A 21,852-nucleotide genomic window follows, 5' to 3' on the forward strand; every position below is an offset into this window, starting at 1 on the left:
TCTGAACAAGCAGCAGAGCTGGAAGGAGCTGACCTTTGGAGGGGACCTCCCAGCTCAAAACAACTTCCATGCTCTTTTTCTTTCTCCTTTCAGTGCTGTGGTAGGATTCTCAAAGCAGCAGAACAGAGAAGACTCTAAGGTGCTTCTTTTCCCCCAGGAGACACACATAGCACAAGGTGCCTCCATGCACCGTTCTCTTTATGGCCTCCTCTCACCAGCTTGCATCAATACCAAACCATCCTCAGCTCAGGTTCCCTGGCTTTGTCCAGCTCACAAACATCCCCTGACAGACTCCTTTGCTTGCTACAGTTTTCAGTCACTTTGTGCTTGAAAATTTTAGCTGGCTTCTGAATGTCTGCCAATGGGAAAAAGCTATCTGGAAGACGTTGGTGCTCTTCCCCTACCACAAAGGCTACGTGCAGCTACGTTTTGTCCTTCTCCTTAAACACTACGCTGTAAGGAAAGCTCACAGATTCTCACAACCAGCCCCTGACAACAAGGAAGAAGGGGGCAGTGTTTCTTACAGAGAGGTCAAGACATATTCAGCAGATAGAACAATTTTTATCTGAACATCTGTCAGCTCTGCCTACTGCTTTTTGCCTACTGAGAAACACAGGACAGGGAGTAACGTGGTGGGGAAACAGAATCATCCCTTCCGAAGGCAGCAGACTTGTTGCTTCAGGACACTCTTCTGCTGCCCCCCTCATGTCAGCTTCATCAAGGGGTGCCACAGCAATGCAAAGACGAGGAGAGAGAAGTATCCTGTGGAGGTGGTGACCCTCGGAGCCAGGCCCTTTGCGTTGCAGTTGTTTGTGTAGCAGCAGTGGACGCTCACTCCGGGCGCTCTGGATCCGTCCCGCCTCGCCCGCTCGCAGAAGGACCTGAACGAGCAGGACTTCATCACACCACCTGCAACAGAGCCACAGTGAGCTCAGATGGACCTGCATGCTCCTGGTCATCCCCTCAGCACCAGCCTGACCAACACCCCCGGGGTTTGGCTGCTCCTTACAAGTCAGTGATTACCATCAGGCTGCAGCACACTAAGGAACTTCAGCTCGTAACTGAAATTCAGCTTCCCATGGCCACTGCAGCAGCTCCTTCCATTTGGCTCCTGTGCTTAGGGGAGCATGAGGTCTGCTCATGGGTGGAGGAGTAGGTTTAGATTGCATCTTATGAAGAACTTCAGTACAAGGGTGGTGAGACTCTGGAACAGGCTGCCCATGGAGATTGTGGATGCCTTCTCCCTGGGGGTGTTCAAGGCCAGGCTGGATGAGGTCTTGAGCAGCCAAGGCCAGCTGAGAGGAGTCCCTCCCATGGCAGGGAGGTTGGAGGAGATGATCTCTGAGGTCCCTTCCAACCTCAGCCATTCTGTGATGCTATGATCTTAGCTGCACTGATGCAGCTTAACTACCCCTGAACAAGTGCAGCACCTTGTGAGCTTCTTTTCATTCCTCATTTCCACATCAGTCATTTAACTACACCATGACAGATTCAGGTAAGGAATGGCCAATATTTGGAAGCTTCCATGGAGTGTGGGTATGTACCATGGCACATTGACAGATCACACCCTGGGGGATTTTGTATCAGATTGCTGCTGAAGCAGCAGAATTAGGGACTGGGAGTTATTAGCAGAGTTTCCTCAGAGAGCAAATGTTCTTTTTTGCTTTTCTCCTTGGTGAGATTCTGAGTGGTTGGACCTCATGATCTCAAAGGTCTCTTCCAACCTCCAACAGGCCTCTGATTCCATGCTCCTCTCTTTGCACCACCAATTAGCAACAAACTAATGAGTCTGAACTGGTAGCAACTACTTACTTGCTTGTCCTCTAATGATGGCACAGGCATCTGAATGGCCTGGGCACTGCTGGGCTCCTTGTCTGTTACAGTCTTCATCACTAGAGCCTACACAGGTGTAACACTGCAGTGCTTCACCTGGTGGGGAGGAAAACAAGAACGTTTAGAACAGCAGTGCTCACAAGCAGTACTGGAAAACATCAGCCTGTCTTCTTCTGGTTGGAGCCCACACAACAAAACTGCAGAGGTTTAAGAAACCCCTAAAGCTTCTGCCAAGGTTTAAGAAACCCCTAAAGCTTCTGCTAATCCTGCCTTTTTGCTTTATAGAGGTGGTCCAGAGGCTCATTTTGAAGAGAAAGCAGACACACATTCATTGCTTGCTACAGTTTGCCACTAAACCAACCCAAGCACACCTGATGCTCTGTAGTTGCTTCCACACCTCCTTGTAACCCTTTCAGAGCACAGTCCCCCATAACAAGTTAGAGTATCATGGGGCTTAGCCCCTCTGTCATGATCTTTGGCCCACAGTGCCATCAAAAAGTACACTGTGAGCACATCAACTCTTACTGTGATCCCTATGTTGCTTTCTCCTACAGCACCAATTCACCTGGAAGGCACGCCGCCGTCCCTCAGTACGTGCCACTTCCAAAGGCAAGCTGAGCTGGGAATGCATTAAAACAAGCCAGCTTGCAGAGCAGAAGGCACCCCTGCAGAAGGCACAGGGCATTTAAGTGTCTCAGCACACATACTCCTGTGTACATCAGACAGCAGAGGTGAAACCCTGTGCTGCCAGCCACACACACAAAACAACCTGACACCGACCCAGCCCAGGACAGAAGCCCACAGCAGCAACGAGGCTCCGGCATGCCCCAAGTAGGAAATGGAAAGAGAAGTAATAAAGGACAGAGAAGGGAAGCATTGACTTACTTTTGAGCACAAAAAGGGAGCTGAGGAGAACCAGGCTGAGGACTGTCCACATCATGGAGATCCAAGAGATGCACCATTAGAGAAGGAAAGCAGTTTGCTTGCTCTTAAGGCTTTAATGCTTCTCTTACATACCTAATCCTCTGCAGAGGATAACTTAAAGGATAAAGAGGTGTGCAAGGATGCTACTTATCTAGCTTATTCTGGTTGGACTTCTAGCAGCACAACCCCTGCAGGCCAATTCTCCCAGCAGCAGGGAGAAGAAAATGTGCTCACCTGTCAGTGAGAGATGCTTAAACCCCACCACCCCTTCAGTGCATCTCTCAGCCTCCAGCTCATGCAGATGGGCTCCTGACCTTTGCCTGTGGGGTAGGACACAGGGGGATGGCTTGAAACTGAAAGAGGGTAGATTTACATGAGACATTGGGAAGGAATTCTTCACTGGGAGGCTGGCGAGGCACTGGCACAGGTTGCCCAGGGAGGTTGTGGCTGCCCCCTCCCTGCAAGTGTTCAAGGCCAGGCTGGATGAGGCCTTGAGCAACCTGGGCTGGTGGGAGGTGTCCCTGCCTGTGGCAAAGGGGTTGGAACTGGATGATCTTCAAGATTCCTTCTGACCCAAACCAGTCTATGGTTCTGTGATTTGCTGGATCAGGGTCAAAGCATTAAACACTTCAGAGGATTAAACCTGCACTTGAGACCCGAGTGCTCTCTGTAGTTCTATGTCTGTATAGAGAGTTAGACAAGTGTGAGACAAGGAAGCTTTCTCCAACAGCAAGGCAATTACCTGCACACAGACATAGATGTGTCAGTCCAGCAGGGCTAGGGAGGTTCTCCTCCCCCTCTGCTCTGCCCTGAGGAGACCACACCTGCAATATTGCATTCAGTTGTGGACTCCCCAGACCACGAGAGACAGAGACCTGCCGGAGACAGACACAGGCACATCAGGGGCGCACTCCTGTGAGCCACAGAAGCCTCCCAGCAGCCACCCAGGGAATGCCTGCTGTGAAGGAGCTCGGTGAGAGCTGCTGTGCCTGGTGCTGCCCCTGAGGTGAGCAGGGGCAGTGCATCAAACAGAGGCGTGCTGACCTTCAGCTTTCAAGGCAAAGGTTTATTTACAACAAAGAATCTCACTGCTGTGACATGCATTGCCTTCTCTGACTGGTTTTACCCCCCCACCCCTTCTGTTTGGCTTTTTTTTTTCCTTTTAAACTTTATTTTACAAATCAGCAACTGCAGATAAAGTTTACACTCCTTAAGGCAAGAGTCCCCATGCAAGTAATACATGTTTATATTAAATCCAAAAAAGACATCCAACATGGGAACTCAATGTACAAAGGGAAGGCTTAGGATCGGCGATCGGTAGCTTCTTCGAGAACTTGACAATCTCCCTGATACAGGAACTTCTGAGATCAACTTGCTATGAATTATACTATGAAAATGCAAACAATAGCAAGAAATTCTGATAGTCATCTGGGTACTGCATACAATTAAATCAACTTTATTCAGAAGGAAAATACAGTAGTGCATACGAAAAGAAGTGAAAAGAGAACCTGCCCACGGAAAGGCATGGGCAGCAGTGTGCCAGTGGTCATATTGCACTCGAGATCCAAGTCCAGAGATTTGGTTAAAAGTTAGCTTTTCCCCATTTTGGCAATCAGTTCATCACAAATCTTTGTTAGCTCTTCTATCTCTTTGTTCTGGAAAACAAAAGGTGAGGCTCAGTGTTAGGACGGACACGGCTGCGCCAAGGCGAGGCCCGGGGCTTTGTTAAGCCAGCAGACCTCCGGGAGGGGTGTGAGACAATGAAGTGTCCTCCAACAGCAAGGAAATTAACTGCACACAGACATACACAGCGTGTCAGTCCAGCAGCCACTCTGCTCTGCCCTGAGAAGACCACAGCTGCAATACTGCGTTCAGCTCCTCAGTTCAAGAGAGAGAGAGACCTGCTGGAAGAGGATGACGTGGCGACTTGGACATCTCCCCTGTGCAGAAAGACTGAGAGCCCTGGGGATGTTTAGTCTGGAGAAGAGAAGGCTGAGAGGGGACCTTATCCATGTCTATAAATAGCTGAGGGGTGGGTGTCAAGATGAAGGTGCCAGGCTCTTTTTGATGGTGCCCAGTAATAGGACAGGGAACAACAGGTAAAAGCTTGAACACAGGAAATTCCACCTCAGCATGAGGAGAAACTCCTTTACTGTGAGGGTACTGGAGGCATTTAGTGCCATGGTTTAGTTGGTTAGATGGTGTGGGATGATAGGTTGGACTTGATGATCTCAAAGGTCTTTTCCAGTCTGGTTTATTCTACTCTAATCTATTCCACTCTAATCTATTCAGACTGCCCAAAGAGGTTGTGGAATCTGCTTCTCTGAAGCCTCAAATCCTGCCTGGATGTGTTCCTGAGTGTCCTGTCCTAGGTGATCCTGCTCTGGCAGGGGGGTTGGGCTTGATCTCTAGAGGTCCCTTCCACCCCCACCATTCTACGATGTGTATGCACACACAGTGCATTCCAGCTCCGTGCTTACTTATTGCCACCTACAGCTCCTCTGACTTCAGAGGATACAATTCAGCCCTGGAGCAGACAGCTTTACAGCCATACCTCCTGGCACATGGTAACAACACATCCATTGCTTCCTAGGCTGTACTTTTGCAGCTCTTTCCAACCCGTTTTGCAGGGCCCTAAGGAAGGATGGGCTGTCCTACAGTGAAAGCAGGCTCCTCTGCTGAGCTGGAGAACATGGCATCTCCTACAGCCACCTCTCTCCTAAGCTGTGCAGACCTGTACCTGCTCATTTGCTCTGTGTTAAGTAGGGAGGCATGTGAGCTAGCACTGCAATTACAGAGAAAGCACCGAGAAACAAAAACCAAAAGAAGAACCAAACCAATACTTCAAACCTGAAAATCAAAGCAACCCAAGGGCCCTGCTGGTACACAGGTGCACACTGAGCTTTGCTTGAGTTTGGATCACCTTGCCTGCAGCCGAGATCACAGCCCAGCAGGGGTGCCCCTTGCTTTCCCTGAACTGCAAAGCTGCTCTCTCTGGGGCCTGGGAGCCGCTGGCTCAGCTGGACACGAGGAACAAGGAGGACCCACCTTGGGTCTTCCTCAGACTTTGGCTGCAGTCTGAGCCCCAGAGGAGAGCTGGATGCAGCCACTCTGGGGAAGTTTCACTTCACTCCTGGGTGAGAAGAGCTCAGCTGCCACTTACCTTTTGTTCCAGTGTTCGTTCCAAGGCGTCCACTTTCAGCTGCTCCTTCCGAAGGCTGGCCTGATAGGCTGCTTGCTCTTGCTGAGCCTTGCCTCTCACTTGTGCAATTTCAGCATTGGCTCTAGAAAAAACAGAGATTTTGGTCAGGTCAGGTTTTCTACAGGAGCAGGTTGCCCAGAGCAGCTGTGGATGTCCCATCCCTGGAAAGGTCCAAGGCCAGGTTGGATGTGGCTTTGAGCCACCCAGCCTAGCGGAAGCTGTCCCTGCCATGGCAGGGAAGATGGAACTGCATGATCTTTAAGGTCCCTCCCAATCTAAACCACTCCATGATTCTGTGACTGTGGCATTTCATTCCATCCTCCACCACACAGCAGCCTGTGCCCTGCATATTGAAGGGGCAGCTTTGGGATGCAGGGTCCAGCCACAGGGACCCTCCTGCAGCATGAGCTCCTGAAAGAGCGATTACCTGTCCAGTTTTTCCTCAGCGTGGATTTTGAGTGCTTGGTACCTCTGCTCCTCCTTCTTTACTCGTGATAAGTATTCCTGCGCACATTTCTTTAACACTTCTTCATTCTTAAACGAGAAGATTACACTAAGTTTAATCCCAGAGGCTGAAGTGCAGGATGAGCACCTATTTGCAGGAGTCACATTCAGATCTTTTGAGGGCTGTGGTCCAACACAGACTCCCCCACCCCGAGGCCCTCTGAAGCAACATTACCCAGGGCAAAAGCTTTGCAATTCTTCTGTTTGCATTTGCTACAAGGCTGTGATCCTTCCCCCGAGGGTTATGTTCCCTGACCTGAGGAACTCACATCCCAGGTTTGAACAGAATGCTCAGCCCAGAGGCCAGCCCTGCCACACAAGTGCTGCAGGGATGTGACAGCTATTGTCATCACGGTGTGACAGATGGGAGCAAGCTACTCCTGGGTAAAATCTTCAGCTTTTTACAGCTACTCCAAAATGAAAGCACAAATAATCGTGTGGAGGCTCCCTCCCCCCATGCAGTACTTCAGATTTGGCTGGAAGCAAAGCTGTGCCTTCTGCTAAGCAGCACTGGCAGGCAGGAGAGCCTGCTGAGCTGTGCTCCCGAGGAGCCCTCAGCACAACTCACCTTGCGAAACCCCTCCAAGACTTCCTTCATTTTTTCATATCTCCTGAAAAGATCTGCCAGGGATTTCTCCACCGAGTTCAGATCTGCCAAAGCTTGCTCCTTCTCCACTATCAGCTGCTGAACAGTGTGATGGGAGACAGATTTCTCTCTCTGTTCATCCTCTGTCAGAAAGAAGAGGGAGGGGGGAAAGCCATGTTCAGAAGGGCAGTAGTAGAACACTGATTTCACCACCTTCTGTAGCTCCTACTCTACTGTGTGCTCTACACTCCGTTTTAGTCAGCTCTGTGGCATCCACAAAAGCCAGAATGCTGGTTTGCAAAAAGGCTGTGAAACACCTGATGTGTCAACATGTTGATGTAAGGGCAAGAGGTGACAATCTCTCTGTACTGATGGCTTATTTCACCCTGAAATGGTTTATTTCCCTCCCATGAGAAATGGTGGTGTTGGACTTCCCATGGTTGCCTGCAGGTGCTGAAGGGAAGGACAATAGTGCAGATCACTGGCACTGGCAATAAATTGTTTGCCATGGCTGCTATAAGCTTGTCAGCTCCTGGCATCTCATCTAATCTTACAGGAGCAAAGCACTTTCTTTACAGGAATTCAGCTCAAATTCTCCCCCTGGAAACTTGCAGACTCTCATTCTTAGGATTACTGCAGCAAGTGCCAGAAGGGAAATCTAAGAGGAGACAGACTTGCCAAGTCGTGGTCTGCAGAAGACATCTCCTGTGCATAGCTAAACCTGAGGCAGGGACGGTGGGAAGCACACAGCAGGAACCCATCTCACAGAGAACTCCTCCAAGGAAGTGCCCTAGTGAAACACTGGAACACTCATAGAACACTGGAAGAAAAGGCCTGGCATTGTCTTCCAAAATGCTTTGTTGTTTGCTTCCTATCCCAAAATATTCTTGTGTCCGTGTTTTAAGAGCTGCTTAGAATGACACTGACATGGGAATCAACCCACAAAACACAGCGGGTTTGTATTGCCATTGACCTTTGCCTACAATGGGAACTACAGCGAGGTGAGCAGCTCTCCCACCTCAAATCCTGGGGCATCACAGGACCTACTTTGCCTTCAGGCTTCTACAGTTTGAAACACAAAGAAGGATACAAGCCTTGGTCTGACTGAAGTGTTGCACAGTGCTGGTCAGCTCTGAACCGCCAAAGTCGACACTGCCAGTTCCCAGGCAGAAGAATCTCTTCCTTTGGCATACTCTAGCCTTTTATACACTTCTTTGCTACTCTGAGGCCAGAGCACTGAGGATGCTGCTGTGCCATGTGTCAGCTCATGTTGGCTATGTCCTCTGCTCCTCTGCACACCCCTGACGGCACCTTGCTGGGGTACAGCCTGACCTGAGGTTATTTTGTTCTGTGCCATGCTGAAGATGTAGAGAACCAGAGGAGGTTCATTTAGGATCTGCACCGAGTCTGCAGCACTGGAAGCTGCCCAACCTTTCGTTTACTGGTGCACAAACACCTTGGATGTGGCGGAACTGAGCAACACGGATCCTGCGGTGCCACAGCAGCTTGGGAACATTCAGCACTTCGGGACAAAATAAACCTTCTTTTCTATTTTTGCCTTCTTGAAGACACTCTGTGATCTTCCTTGACATCAGAAGGAACGTATCCTCAGGTATCATGAGAAAAGCACTTGTCATCCATTCACTTCCCTACATCTGAGCAGCTGTCACCTTGTGTTCCAGCACAAGATCGGGTTAATCACGCTGGAGCTTGCACACTGCCTAGCTCGACTCCAAAACACTGACTGGCAGAATCCTGTTGGCAAAACCTCTGCTGCTGCAACTCCATGCAAGGGAAGGGATCTGTCTGCATGATCACAGCTTTACTTTTCCTGGCACTGCTGTCTGTGGCCTTCTAATTTGTTTCTAGAGAAATCCAGACAGCAATTCATGGCTCGCTTGCCCACAGTCAGCGAGCTCCTCCAGCTCCACCCAGGGCACAATGGTGCCTCGCTCTCTCCTCAGCTGGATGAACTCCTCACTCATCCTCAGTGCCACATGGGAACAATGGGCGAGCAATGCAGGACCACAGAGTAACTTGGGTTCAAAATGACCTTTAAAGCTCATCTAGTCCAACCCCCTGCAACTAGAGCATTCTGTTCAGAGCCCAGTCCAACCTGACCTGGAATGGCTCTGGACATGAGGCATGCACCAGCCCTCAGGGCAACCTGTGCCAGTGTTTGGCCACGCTCAGTGTAAGAAATGTCTTCCTTCTATCTAGTCTGCATCTCCCTTCTTGCAGTTTTAAATGGCCACCCCCTTTCCTGCCACAACAGGTCCTGCTGAAACACTGTCCCCAGCTTTCCTGTAGCCCCCCTTCGACTACTGGAAGGCTGATGCTCCCTGTGGTGGGCATAGCCTAGAACTGCCACACTCCCTTTCTCTCCTCTCCCTTCCATAAGATGCTAGAGGCGTCCATGGACCAGGGAAGGAGCTGAGGAGGGGAAAGCAGAGACTTTACACTGGGGAAGGGAGTGACAACTTAATGAAAAAGAGGGAAAGTTTCCAGTGAGCTTTAGGAAAGGGGCATCTGATAATCTCAGGTAGGAGTTAAGATACATTTGAAACCACAGTGGCTAAATACTACAGAAAACAGAAAGTGGCCTCCAGCTGGAGAGGGGTTGGAAGATCCCTGGGACACTTTCTAAGACCACAGTTTAGCTCTAGTGAAAAAGCTGCTGAGTGGAACTGTGCTGAGAACTAAAGGCTTGACTGGCAGGCTGTTAAGAAGCTACAGATTGTTTCTAAAGATATTTATGAGGTTGTGCAATTAAAATCCTTTAATGAAACTGCTTCCACGTCTGCAACACACAGGACTAACACCATCCACGCCAACAGAACCAGAGCAGCACCACCACAGCAGCTCAGCTTTCAGGCTCAGCGCAGTGTTACTTACATTACGTGATGTGAATGCAGCAAAAACAGAGAACAAAAGCAAAAGAAACTCAAAACCCAACAAAACCAAACCAATGCAAAATGCTGGTGTGAAATTTGGTGAAAAGCTTTACTTACCAGGCTTGCCTGTTTTGTTTTTGCAAGCAAATAGCAAGAAGCACAACGAAAAACAGAAGCAAAACAGAAAATCAGGAATTGTTAGGAAAGCAGAAAGTAAGTAATGCAACATCCTGTAGTGCACACAGCTTCAACATCTCTTTGCTCTCCAGAATGAGGATTTCATTCTGCATTTAAAGGCACAATACTGAATAAGGACACATTCTTACACAGGGGAAAAACCAGCGGTCCCAACCCACCAACGAAAAGGAAACCCCTAGCAGGGACGTGGGAGGGCTGTGCCCAAGGCCTGTGGAGGGTGGGGGGCAGTGAACGTCGGGGCTGCACAGGCTCCATGCAGCTGTCCCTGCCACGCAGCCCTGAGCTGCAGAACTTGGGCAGCAGTCAGCCAAGCAGCGCAGAAGCAGCAGCAGGCTGGCCTGGGGAGCTTGTGCTTTCTCCTCCCCACTCCTCCCTAGAAACAAGAATGCATTAGGGGGGAGGCAACAGTCAGCAAAAAAGGTAAAGTGCCAGTAAAAAAAAATATGCAGAGGCACCACCAGGGATCTGCACACTGACAGCTTGCAGGCTCTGGCTGTGCAGAGGGAAGCATGAAGCTAATTGCACGTATTCACTGCATTCCATTACCGCTTGTAACACACAGCTTCGCCTGCGTCTCCAGCTGAACTCAGCCCAGTTTGTGTTTGACGTGGGTGGGTCAAACCACCACACTGAGGCAGGTAATAGTGGGCTCTGTATGTATATGACAGCAAGTACTCGACCTGCCATCACACGCAGCCCTCGGAACCAAAGGCAATCACGGTGTGCAGTGCATGTGCCCCGCGCCTTTAGAGGCAAACATGCTCAGCCACACCCCGTTCACCTGGAGCAGTTTTGGTGTTCATGATACAGACACACGATCACCTATAGAAAGCTGGGCAGGACCCATCAAGCACACTGAACAGTCATTACAGGGACTCGTGACATGGGTTTGCTTTGCCATGCCCTCTCAAGGGGGCTGTGTGAGCAGCTCTGAAGGGTTCAATCACGAACAGAGCAGAGGCGGTGCGGTGCTCAGATGCATCCGTTGCTGTAGCAGGGAGGCAGTGCTGTGACCACAGGGCAGTGGGGGATATGCTAATAGCACACGGACAATCGTTTTCCTCCACAACATGGCATTTGGATGAGCGAATGCCTTCATCAAAAGGGACAGCAATTGGTGACACATGACAGAAGAAAACAGGACAATTAGATCCCAAATTGCCCTTAAACGCAGGCAGAGGAGGCCTCACATTTAAGGTATTACCATGCTGCAGAATGTGCCCTAATTAACACAATGCCTTCCGTGGCCCTGCTGGATCACCTCCTCCGCAAATGGACAGCAAATGACAGTATTCATAGCCACGGCTCTCACAAACCTGGCCGCAGAGCACTTCAAAGGCTGACTAGATACTCTGCATGTGGACTGGAAAGATCCATTTCCTCACTGGTCAAGGGCCCAATGCTTTTGTTAGCCTTGATACCTTTGCAACGGGAGGAAGAGAGACTTGCTTTCTGTCCTCTCTTTCTTGTTTTCCTTCTGCCCTCTCTCTTTCTCTCTCTCTCTTTCTTTCAACAGAGTGCAAACGGGCTGGATTCACAGCACTCCCTGCTCACAGTTGCCATAAACTATAGATTAGCCTTTCTCCTGCACCTCACAGCCCGGACTGAACTCTGAGGCCACTGCTGAAGGCTTTTAACAACGTTTCACAGCTGCTGCTCTACTTGAACTTGTCCAGGCGAGCTTGGCCCTGCTTTCTCATCAGCCACTGTGCTTCTTTTCCTGCTCTTCCCAGCAACTGGCCACAGAGCAGTCAAGACCCTGCTCAGCTGTCTGCCTTCCTGGGAGACAGCTCAAGCTGCACCAGCACAAGCCACCGGTGCTTTCTGTAGCCAAACTGAGTAAAAAGAGCTTCTGAAATGCTCTGAGGAGGCTTTAAAATCACATCCCAGGGGCTGGACCTCCCATGCCAAGGCAGAACATGAGTCCTGCAACCTTTGGTTCTGAAATGCTACTGCAGCTAGCACTTTTCATTTGTGGGGCATCCTGTTCCCAAAGGTATTTTCTCTGTTCACAAAGGTGTTTTCTGATTCCTGTGGGGCTAAACATCTCAGAATTTAGACCTTGAAGGAGACCCTTATGCCAGTAAACAACTGGGGAGATGGATTGGCCACTCCTAATCTCTCAGATGGGATTGGAGTTAATCTAGGTTTTGGTCTCACCAATGCACTTAGCACAGATAATCCCTGTTGTTGTAAAGAGCTAAGTTTGGTATCTCCTGCTGCACAGCTGGCAGTGGATGACTGAAGGGTTTTTAGGTCACTGGAAGTCTCTCCTGGAGACACCCATCAATTCTGGGGAAAGCATTTGAACACATTTCCCCGGGGACACAGCTTGCTCTGCTGCAGAAGGAAAAGCCCTGACCTTTGTGTGCTGCCTCGACTGCCCCGGGGGGTGCTGCTCACCGCAGCCTGGCAGCACACACTGCTGTCCTCGGATGCATCCACAAGTGCCAGCACCATCAGCAGACGTAGCCAGTGCCAGAACGAAGCCTACAGACTCCAGCTGCATTTCTAGGCTCTTGCTAGCAAATCAGAGTGGAGAAGAGCATCTGTCAGAGCAGGAACACCTACCTATCATCTGGGCAATCGTCTTCTCGTATTCCGAAACGATCTTCCTGCGAGGGGGGAGAAAGAAAGGAGAAAGAAAAGCTTTTGGCAAACATCAGCACTGACAATACTTACACAGAAGCACAGAATTCTCAGGGTTGGAAGGGACCTCAAGGCTCAGCCAGTTCCAACCCCCTGCCATGGACAGGGACACCTCACACTGCAGCAGGTTGCTCACAGCCACATCCAGCCTGGCTGCAAACACCTCCAGGGATGAGGCTTCCACCACCTCCCTGGGCAACCTGTGCCAGGCTCTCACCACCCTCGTGGGGAACAACTTCTTCCTAGCATCCAACCTCAATCTACCCATTTCTGGTTTTGCTCCATTCCCTTTATCACTACCCAACACCCTCAAAAGTCCCTCCCCAGCTTTCCTGTAGCCCCCTTCAGATACTGGAAGGCCACAATTAGGTCTCCTCAGAGCCTTCTCCTCTCCAGACTGAAGTACATAATGCTGCTCCAGAGCTGGGCTATGGGATGGTAAGAGATACACAACTCCTTCACATTCATTTTTATGCTCCTTGTTACCTGAGCAATAACTAAAGGTACAGTGTAAGCCTTGCACCTGAGTTTTAATTCTGCATGGAAATCAATGGGCAAAGGGATTACTTCCCACCAACTTCTGTCATATGAAACATGCCCAAAGCACATCCCCAACCCTGACTTGAATATAATCACATTGGCCTAGTGCAGGAGTTAGAGTCTGATTTTCCCATTACTTCCTCCCCTCTTCTCCATGTTTGTGTTTGCTTATTTTCAATGTCAAAGTAAAGTTATCATTGGTAGCAAGTAAACCTAACAGGAGTAGACTTGGCCCTCATCCAAAGCATATCTCACCTTCCACTCTCACATGTGACTAAAGGATCTGTTAGCACTTAAGAGAGCAAGACCTAAACATTCAATTATGCAGCACAAAATCCATCATGTCCCCATTTCCCAGGCCAGGTTTGGAAACAGAGGTGGCAAAAATGTTACTTTGAGGACTATTTCATTTCATACACCCATGGCAGGCTTTGAATTGCCTTCTTGCAAAGAGGTTAGCCAAAATAAGCAGATTAAATGTGATTTAGAAAGATGATCCATCCATTCCCAGAGCCAAATACAGCTAATAAAAGGAGACTTGCTTGATCTGTGCTTTGAATCACGAGCCACACAGGACTGCCTACAGAAAACCAAATCACCCTTCACTGCCTCTGAAGGGGATGTTCCAAGTAGCTGACTGGCACTTGAGCACATCTCTTTGGAAGCCTTAGCTCCCTTTCACCTGCCTCAGTGTAGAGAAGCCTGTTGCAGTTGATGAGGCTACAGAAAAGATGTGGGGAAATCCTGAGACAAAAGAGAGCAAGGAAAGGGGAAACCTGTAGAGCTCCCAAAAAACCTAATGCAGTACCTCCAGAGCTGCCTGTAGCAAACCTGAATCCCAGAGCCCAGAAACCCTTTAGAAGGCCCCAGAGATCAGCAGCATCTCCCTTGCCCTGCTCCTGCTGGGCACTCAGCACAGCAGGGGCTTTGCAACTGCACATCCTGCTCAGCTTGCTCCAGATTCAGGTAGAAACCATCCCTGTTACTGGGGGCAGAGTACAACTCTGCTCTGCCTCCACTGGGATCTGCCTGGATGCTGCTTTCCCTGCTCTGTCTTGTTTTAACTGCCCTTTTTCTTTACCATTATTGACACATTTGAGAACAAAGATAACTGGAAGGATTTTCCCCTAGAAGGAAGGGATTGGTTTTGAGTCCAAGGAAGATTAGCTCAAAAGCCTGCTGTAAGCAGTAAGGACTTTCAAGTCATGTAATCTATTTGCAACACCAAGCACCTTTAGGAAGTTTTATCATCCTAGAAAATGAAGCCAAGGACTGAGGGCAATGAACCCAACAGGAAACACTGCTACAACACTACAGCTGCATCATGAGAGCGGGCAGCAAAAGGAGACAGCATTATCTAGTTCTCATTTTGAGCAGCCTAGAGCAGTTGATGGAGGCAGCACATTCTCTGTGGTATCCACACCCAGCCTTGTGCAGCTGAGGCAGCTCTCCAGCAGAAGTGGACACTGCAGTGGGACACTGGTTTGAAGAATGGAAATCAAGGGGGTCAAGGGAGATCTTGCTGCAGCTTCATGCCTAAGGTCTCCCTTCAGTGAAGCAGCCTAAATTACAGTCACTATGGCTGGGGAAGCAAAGGATGCTGGCCACATCATTCCACTCTCTGATGGCACATCTTAGCCCTGGCTGGACGTGCTCCATAGGCTTAGCCTCTGCTATTTTAGGCACCCACTCTATTTACTGACTTCCTGCAATTTCCTAAGTCATGAAACCACCACAAGCCACAACTGCAACAGATCTCAGAGGTCATCTGCCTGACTTTCCTTACTGCAGCATAATTAGACCTCCAAATAACCACAGTTAAATGTTCCTTGCCTGCCTCTGGTAGTACCCTTGGATTACGGCATGGCCCACCCTGGTTTAACTCTTTGGTACTTATCACATTATTACAACCTCTCATCTTGGCTCCTGTTCTCTGGAGTGGAATTTCCTCCAGTTTGACATTTTTCTGGGAGCTTAGCTGAACTCAGGCTACTCCAGGTGGAGTGTGCAGGGCTTGGGTGCAGGAGCATTGCTTCTCCTGCTGTAATGCCTTTATGTTTGCAGCTGTAGATAATCCCTTCACTCCTTACTTAACACTATTACCTAATAAGTGCATCTCTAATTTACCACACAGAGACTGTTCCACCATTTAACCTTCCCAGGGGAGCCTTTCTTTGTGCACACGTGCATAGTCTAGCATTTGGTGACAATTTTAGTCAGGTTTTCTTTTTCCAACCCTTGTGTTCCAGAGATATGCCTGGGGGAAATCTGGCTTGCAGAATCACAGGATGGTGGAAGGGAGCTCTGGAGATCCTCTAGTCCAACCCCGCTAAACCAGGTTTGCCTGGACCAGGTTGCACAAGAATGTGTCCAGGCACACAGCAAACTGCTGTGAGGAAGATCAAGGCACAGGTCTGCAGGGTGGCAGCTGCTCTGTGTCACCCCCTGCCCTTCCACTGAAGAATAAGAAACCTCTGTCAGCACAGCCAGCTGGCACTGCAGCCAGGCAGCTTCCAGAGAGCAGGCCAAGAGCTGCACTCCAGTGTGTGCTGATGGCTCACACATTCCTCACACAGTCCCTGTTTTGTTCATTCCTTGTTTTGCTTCCTCACTTTGCTAGCAGCAGCCCCTTTCTGGTTTGCCTCATTATGTTCTTGAGGGTTATGCCAGGGTTTTATTTCCTTTTCCAAGCAGAGCACAGAAGAGGTGAAAGAATTGAGCTGGGGGCTGGGAGGTGGTTTTCAGACAGCAATGAAGTGGCTGCCCTTGCCTTTTGCAGAACCTTCTCTTCAGAGGCTTTGGCTCAAAGCCCCGTGCTGCCGACTCAAACCTGCCATGTGCTGCTCCTGGCATCCCTGCTGGTGTATGCTGAGGTCTCACCACAGTTCCCTCTCACCCTTACTCCCTGGATGTAAGGAGGGAGTGCCTATGTAGGTCATCATGTGGCACAGCTTCAGCCACCAAGATGTGTCATTCTGGGAAGAAGCTGCAGCTAGAACAGGAGGCGTTTTGAAGACAATTCAGTCTGAGCAGCAGCAGGGGAAAGTACTCCTTAAAAGGAGGATGCTAAAATAACCTGGGTTCCTTTTCTTTTGCAGGTTACAGGAGGGGGGAGTGGTTCTTCAGTTTGTTTAAAGCTAGAAAATAAAAGGCTTTAGAGACTCCCTGAAATATTTCTGTACATTCCCTTTTGCTCCTGATCACTTTCTCAGGTCAGGCTCACTGCTATGGCATCCTTGTGCTGCCAAGCACTGGTGAAAAAGAGAGGCTGAAACTTTCACCTGACTAAATGGGAAGCAATAGTGACCCTCTGAGCACCACCCCTCACCTCATCTGCTACAGTGGGTTTGTTGCTGACAAGGCATCTCCAGTCAGCCACATTCCAGAGTACAGATATTTAATGCAACAGAGGCAGGTTTGCAAGGAGAAACAGAATGGCACAGATACAACCCAGAATCAACCAAAATGCTCAGGGTCATAGAATCATAGAATTGCTAAGGTTGGAAGAGACCTCAAGGCTCAGCCAGTTCCAACTCCCCTGCCATGGCCAGGGACACCTCACACTACAGCAGGTTGCTCACAGCCACATCCAGCCTGGCTGCAAACACCTCCAGGGATGAGGCTGCCACCACCTCCCTGGGCAACCTGTGCCAGGCTCTCACCACCCTCATGGGGAACAACTTCTTCCTCACAGACAATCTCAATCTCCCCATTTCTAGTTTTGCTCCATCCCTCCCAGTCCTGTCCCTCCCTGACACCCTCAAAAATCCCTCCCCAGCTTTCTTGTAGCCCCCTGCAGATCCTGGAAGGCCACAATGAGGTCTCCTTGGAGCCTTCTCCTCTCCAGACTGAGCAGCCCCAACTCCCTCAGTCTGTCCTCACAGCAGAGCAGCTCCAGCCCTCTGCTCCTCCTCGTGGCCCTTCTCTGGACACCTTCCAGCACCTCCAGATCCTTCCTGCACAGAGGCTCCAGCACTGGCCCCAGAGCTGCAGCTGTGGTCTCAGCAGAGTGGAGCAGAGGGGCAGAATCCCCTCCCTGCCCTGCTGGCCACACTTCTCTTGCTGCAGCCCAGGCTCTGCTTGGCTCTCTGGGCTGCAAGTGCTCCCTGCTGGCTCCTGGTGAGCTTCTCATCCACAGCACCCCCAAGTCCTTTTCTTCAGGGCTGCTCTCAAGCCAGTCCCGGCCCAGCCTGTATCAGTGCTTGGGATTGCCCTGACCCAGATGCAGGACCTTGCAGGTCCTTCTCTCAGCTCTCAAATGGAGTAACAAACTCCAGGGTAACTACCTGCTGCTTCACTCAAATCCTCACTAGAGAGTGCAGTAATGACAAAATCAGCTCACTGCAAAGCAAAGGGTGCAGAGGCTCCCTGAGAGCCAGAGTGGTTCCTCTGCAGGAAAGGTTTTCCTGCTGGCAGCTGGGCTTCTGTTTTCTATTGTTAAAGAAACTTGGTACACTCATGTGCAGGAGGGAGCCTGTGCTACTCACACCTGTCTGCAAACCTTCACATTCTTTCTTCTGTGGCAGAGCAGAGTCATTCAGCCAGGAAACAGAACCACCACGATGCAGCCCCTGAGGCAATTCACAGCACAGCTGGAGGAAAGGCTTCCCTAACACTGACCCAGATTGAACCTTCTCTCATCTCAGTATTTTGAAGATGCCAATGAGATGAGTAGCACAGAAGTGCTCAATGATTACCCTGAACAGGTAATCCTGTTTGCTCCATCCAGAGTCAAGACAAAGCATCAGTTTAGGATCAATCCAAAGCCTGTAGCTAAAAATAACACACCAAATTCAGGTAAGCAAGGCAGCTGTGCAGCCAGGGCCCTCTGTGCACTACCCACAGGCTGAAATGAGTCACTCTGTCAGTGTAACCAGTGGCAAGGTAAGAACCCACCTCATTTCCATCACTTCTCTTCTGCTTTCTTCATACTTCTCTTTCCACTCAGATACTTCTCTTTCCTTGGCCACAATCTGGAAAACAAGAAAGCAAAGGGGGGGGGGAAAACCCCAAACCAGTAAACCCAAGTGATCCATGGAAGAGGCTATTAAAGAACTGCACACTAATTGACTTAATAGCAAATCCTAATTAACAGAGGTAGAGTTTTCAGGTGCATAATAGGTTCAAACATCAAACATCAGCATCCCTCAGTGATGTTTTTTTCCTTTTCAGACTGCAGGGTGCAGTTCAAGAGGTTTGGGTGTGAAATCACACTCAGGCTGGGGAAAACTAGCTTAGGGAAGTAGATGCACTGCTCTTGTTCCATGTTTCATCCCTGACTGTAGCAAAGGCACTTCTCACTGAGTGCTGTGTCAGACTGCACTGTGTCTGATCTGACCAGGTGCCAAGCCTGAGAGACTTCTGTCCAAGGCTTTGGAACATGGTCTCCTGGTTTGTCCTCTACGGGGCTCTCCAGCCTCTGCATAGCTCTTTAGGGGCTGACTTTCCACAGACCATCACACCCAAAGGGTTTTGGGGACTTCTCTGCTCCTTTAGTTCTCACAATTTATCCCAAAGGTTCAAATACCTTACCATTGGGATGCACTTTATTGCTTTGCTTTGCAATTATTGGCCAGGCTAATCCCATCTGTGCTTTGCACAGAGATCATTCCACTCCCATTACCAGCACCTCACAGTCCTTATGTGACTGCACAGAGCACACCTGAGGTTAAAACCAGTAAAGATTTCTTTTCATATGATGTCTGCTTTTCACTTTTGTCCCACAAAGCCAATCTCACAGCACAGTGCCTTTAGCTTTGGCAGCCTCTGGCGTGGCTGAGGATGGTCTCAAGAACAGAAGTGTCCTGTGGTGGATTGAGATTCCCCCCCCCCAACATTAACTTTGCCAGACCAGCTCAGTTGGAAGCAAATGGAAGCTGTGTTTACAATGGAATGCAAGGAGCATGCACAGAATATACAGGAGTTGCAGGTATGTACAATTAACAACCAACATGAGAACCCTCCTGGTCAGAAAGAGCAGGGAAGCTGTCCCTCTGCCCCCACCCCCTGTCCAAAAGGGAGAAAGGAGCAGAGAAAAAGTAGTTGTTAGGCTTCACTAAAACAATGCAGCCAAGGTCAAGCAGGAGCAGGGTTAATATCCTCTCCAGAGCAGAGAAGGGAGGAGAGGAGGAGAGGAGGAGAGGAGGAGAGGAGGAGAGGAGGAGAGGAGGAGAGGAGGAGAGGAGGAGAGGAGGAGAGGAGGAGAGGAGGAGAGGAGGAGAGGAGGAGAGGAGGAGAGGAGGAGAGGAGGAGAGGAGGAGAGGAGGAGAGGAGGAGAGGAGGAGAGGAGGAGAGGAGGAGAGGAGGGGAGCCCTCAGAACGTTCTGGTGCAAGCAGTGTTTCAGTGGAGGTTTCTCCAATGAAGCTGCTCAGAAGCCTCTCTGGTTTCCCTCTCCACCCCCGAGAGCGATTTGCTCACACTCTTTGACTTTTCTGCTCGAAACGTGTCCATAATATGAACCACTGGGGAGGAAAGAGGGAAAAAGCAAACCACAAGGGGCATGTGCTTCCTTCTCCAGACTCTGCAGAAACCTCACCTCTGCCCTGGCAAGTCGCAGCGCAGAGTCCAGGTCAGGCTGGGGGTAGAGGAGGCCGGCAGTGCCCTCGGCGTCGGAGGCGCCGATGCGGGAGTAGAGCGCGCTTTTCGAGATGGAAACATCTGCTGGCATGGCAGGCTCCCTCTGTGGGGTGGGGGGGTTAAACACAAAGAAATGAGCCATCAGAAACCTCCAGCTCCTGTGCTGCCCGAGCCCAGTGCCAGGCACCAGCCTCCTGAGCTACAGCTAGAATTCTGCCCGCTACTGCATTCGAACAGTGCCGAGGAGAGCTGAGTCGGGAAATCTGCATTTGGGAGCCACAGCGAGAACCAAGAGAGCCACAGGAGCCTCACTGAGAGAGCATAAAGACAGCGCTTCACCATCAGCATTCTAAGGCTCTGTACCAGAAGCTTCACTACTTCCTGATGCAGACTTCAGCAAAGTGTTCAGAGGAATGCTCATGGGCAGAGGGAATAAGCACTAGAGGCAGAGAGATGACCAGGGGGAATTCTGCCTCCATTAAAAGCAGAGAAGGAAGAGGCCAGCTCAGTTTCTTAGGTCTGGCCTGTCACTGTGCTGTGTCTAAATGGCATGACACAGAAAGTGTGACTAAACAGAGTGGTGGTGCTGCCCCACCGGTACTTCGCATGCAATTAGTAGTTAAATGTCAGCAGCCCAGCTTAAGATGGGAGGAGAGCAGCAGGGGAGATGAGGAAGAGAGCAAAACAGAGGGTATGTGACCCTGAGAGGCACAGGGGGGCTTGCAAATCACTCTTCATACAAACAATCCAAGTTAAAGCATGTTCAAACCAAGATTATACAAGACCAGGAAAGATTATTAGGTGGATACTAAGCAAACCCCCCACAAGCACTGCTTGCTTTCTCTTGGTCTCCTCCTATGAATCCCTCCTGCCAAAAGAAGTTTCACAGGAAAGATCTTGTGTCTGAGTATGGCTGAAATCCCTTCAATTTCTGTGAGCTAAGAATCACACAAACACTCAGGTAGGAAAAGCCCCTCAGGATCACCCAGTCCAACCCAGAACCCTGCTCTACAAGGGTCACCCCAAACCATAGCCCCAAGCACCACATCCAAACTCCCTTTAAACTCATCCAGGCTTGGGGACTCCACCACCTTCCTGGGCAGCACATTCCAATCCCTGACCACTCTGGCTGGGAAAAAATGTTTCCTGATGTCCATTCCAAAGAAGGCACTCCACACAGCACAGAACACCCAAACACACAGAAAGGAGGACACAAATCCCCAGCAATCCCTCTCCTGCTGCACATGGATGCACACAGAATCACAGCATTGTCAGGGTTGGAAGGGACCTCAAGGCTCAGCCAGTTCCACCCCCCCTGCCATGGCCAGGGACACCTCACACCACAGCAGGTTGCTCACAGCCACATCCAGCCTGGCTGCAAACACCTCCAGGGATGAGGCTTCCACCACCTCCCTGGGCAACCTGTGCCAGGCTCTCACCACCCTCATGGGCAAGAGCTTCTTCCTAACATCCAACCTCAATCTCCCCATTTCTAGTTTTTTGCCATCCCCCCCAGTCCTATCCCTCCCTGACACCCTCAAAAGTCCCTCCCCAGCTTTCTTGTAGCCCCTGCAGATACTAAGCCAGTGCCCAAACTGCCTTTTCAAATACAGGATTATTTTATTCACTTTCAATTTAACCTGCAGATTCAGAAGCAGAATATTTCAGGGGGCTCTCACAGTGACTGCAACCCTCTCTGTGATGATGCTACAGGTAGCTACAGAGAGGCTGAGCCACAGGCCAGCTTGTGCAGATGGGGAGGGAAGTCAGGATGATCAATGCCTGTTTCCAGCCACTGCTGGAAATGGATTTTCACACAGAGTTTCTCTGGCATGGCAATTCCTTGCTGCTGGAAAGGGGAAATAAATGATCCCTTTGTGTACAAATCAATACACTCTGCTCCTGCAAGTCTACTAACCTAGTACCTTAGCCTGTAGGCTTTAGC

General features: G+C 50.0%; 2 protein-coding genes across 8 annotated transcripts in view; both read right to left on the reverse strand.

Annotated features, from left to right (window-relative positions):
- Positions 1 to 492: 492 nt before the first annotated feature.
- LOC104309129 (prostate stem cell antigen-like) lies at positions 493 to 1,945 on the reverse strand (the record flags this gene model as incomplete). Its single annotated transcript, XM_009910396.2, has 2 exons — positions 493 to 909; positions 1,813 to 1,945. Coding segments are annotated over 2 exons (339 nt in total), but the record flags the coding sequence as incomplete, so codon positions are not given.
- Positions 1,946 to 3,860: 1,915 nt separating this feature from the next.
- The window catches only part of TACC2 (transforming acidic coiled-coil containing protein 2), a 111,722-nt gene continuing 93,730 nt past the window's right edge, over positions 3,861 to 21,852 (reverse strand). For 6 of the 7 annotated variants that reach the window (XM_054163871.1, XM_054163870.1, XM_054163869.1 and 3 more), the window contains 7 exons: positions 19,867 to 20,010; positions 18,227 to 18,303; positions 12,713 to 12,756; positions 7,032 to 7,192; positions 6,387 to 6,493; positions 5,921 to 6,041; positions 3,861 to 4,412 (listed from right to left, as the gene is read on the reverse strand). In XM_054163871.1, the coding sequence (XP_054019846.1) occupies positions 4,347 to 4,412; positions 5,921 to 6,041; positions 6,387 to 6,493; positions 7,032 to 7,192; positions 12,713 to 12,756; positions 18,227 to 18,303; positions 19,867 to 20,010 (720 nt within the window). In that variant the 3' untranslated portion in view covers positions 3,861 to 4,346. The remainder of the gene's footprint in view (positions 4,413 to 5,920; positions 6,042 to 6,386; positions 6,494 to 7,031; positions 7,193 to 12,712; positions 12,757 to 18,226; positions 18,304 to 19,866; positions 20,011 to 21,852) is intronic. The other variant, XM_009910395.2, reaches the window with a different exon arrangement.

This window comes from Dryobates pubescens, chromosome 8 (genome assembly GCF_014839835.1).
Source record: "Dryobates pubescens isolate bDryPub1 chromosome 8, bDryPub1.pri, whole genome shotgun sequence".
Taxonomy (NCBI): domain Eukaryota; kingdom Metazoa; phylum Chordata; class Aves; order Piciformes; family Picidae; genus Dryobates; species Dryobates pubescens.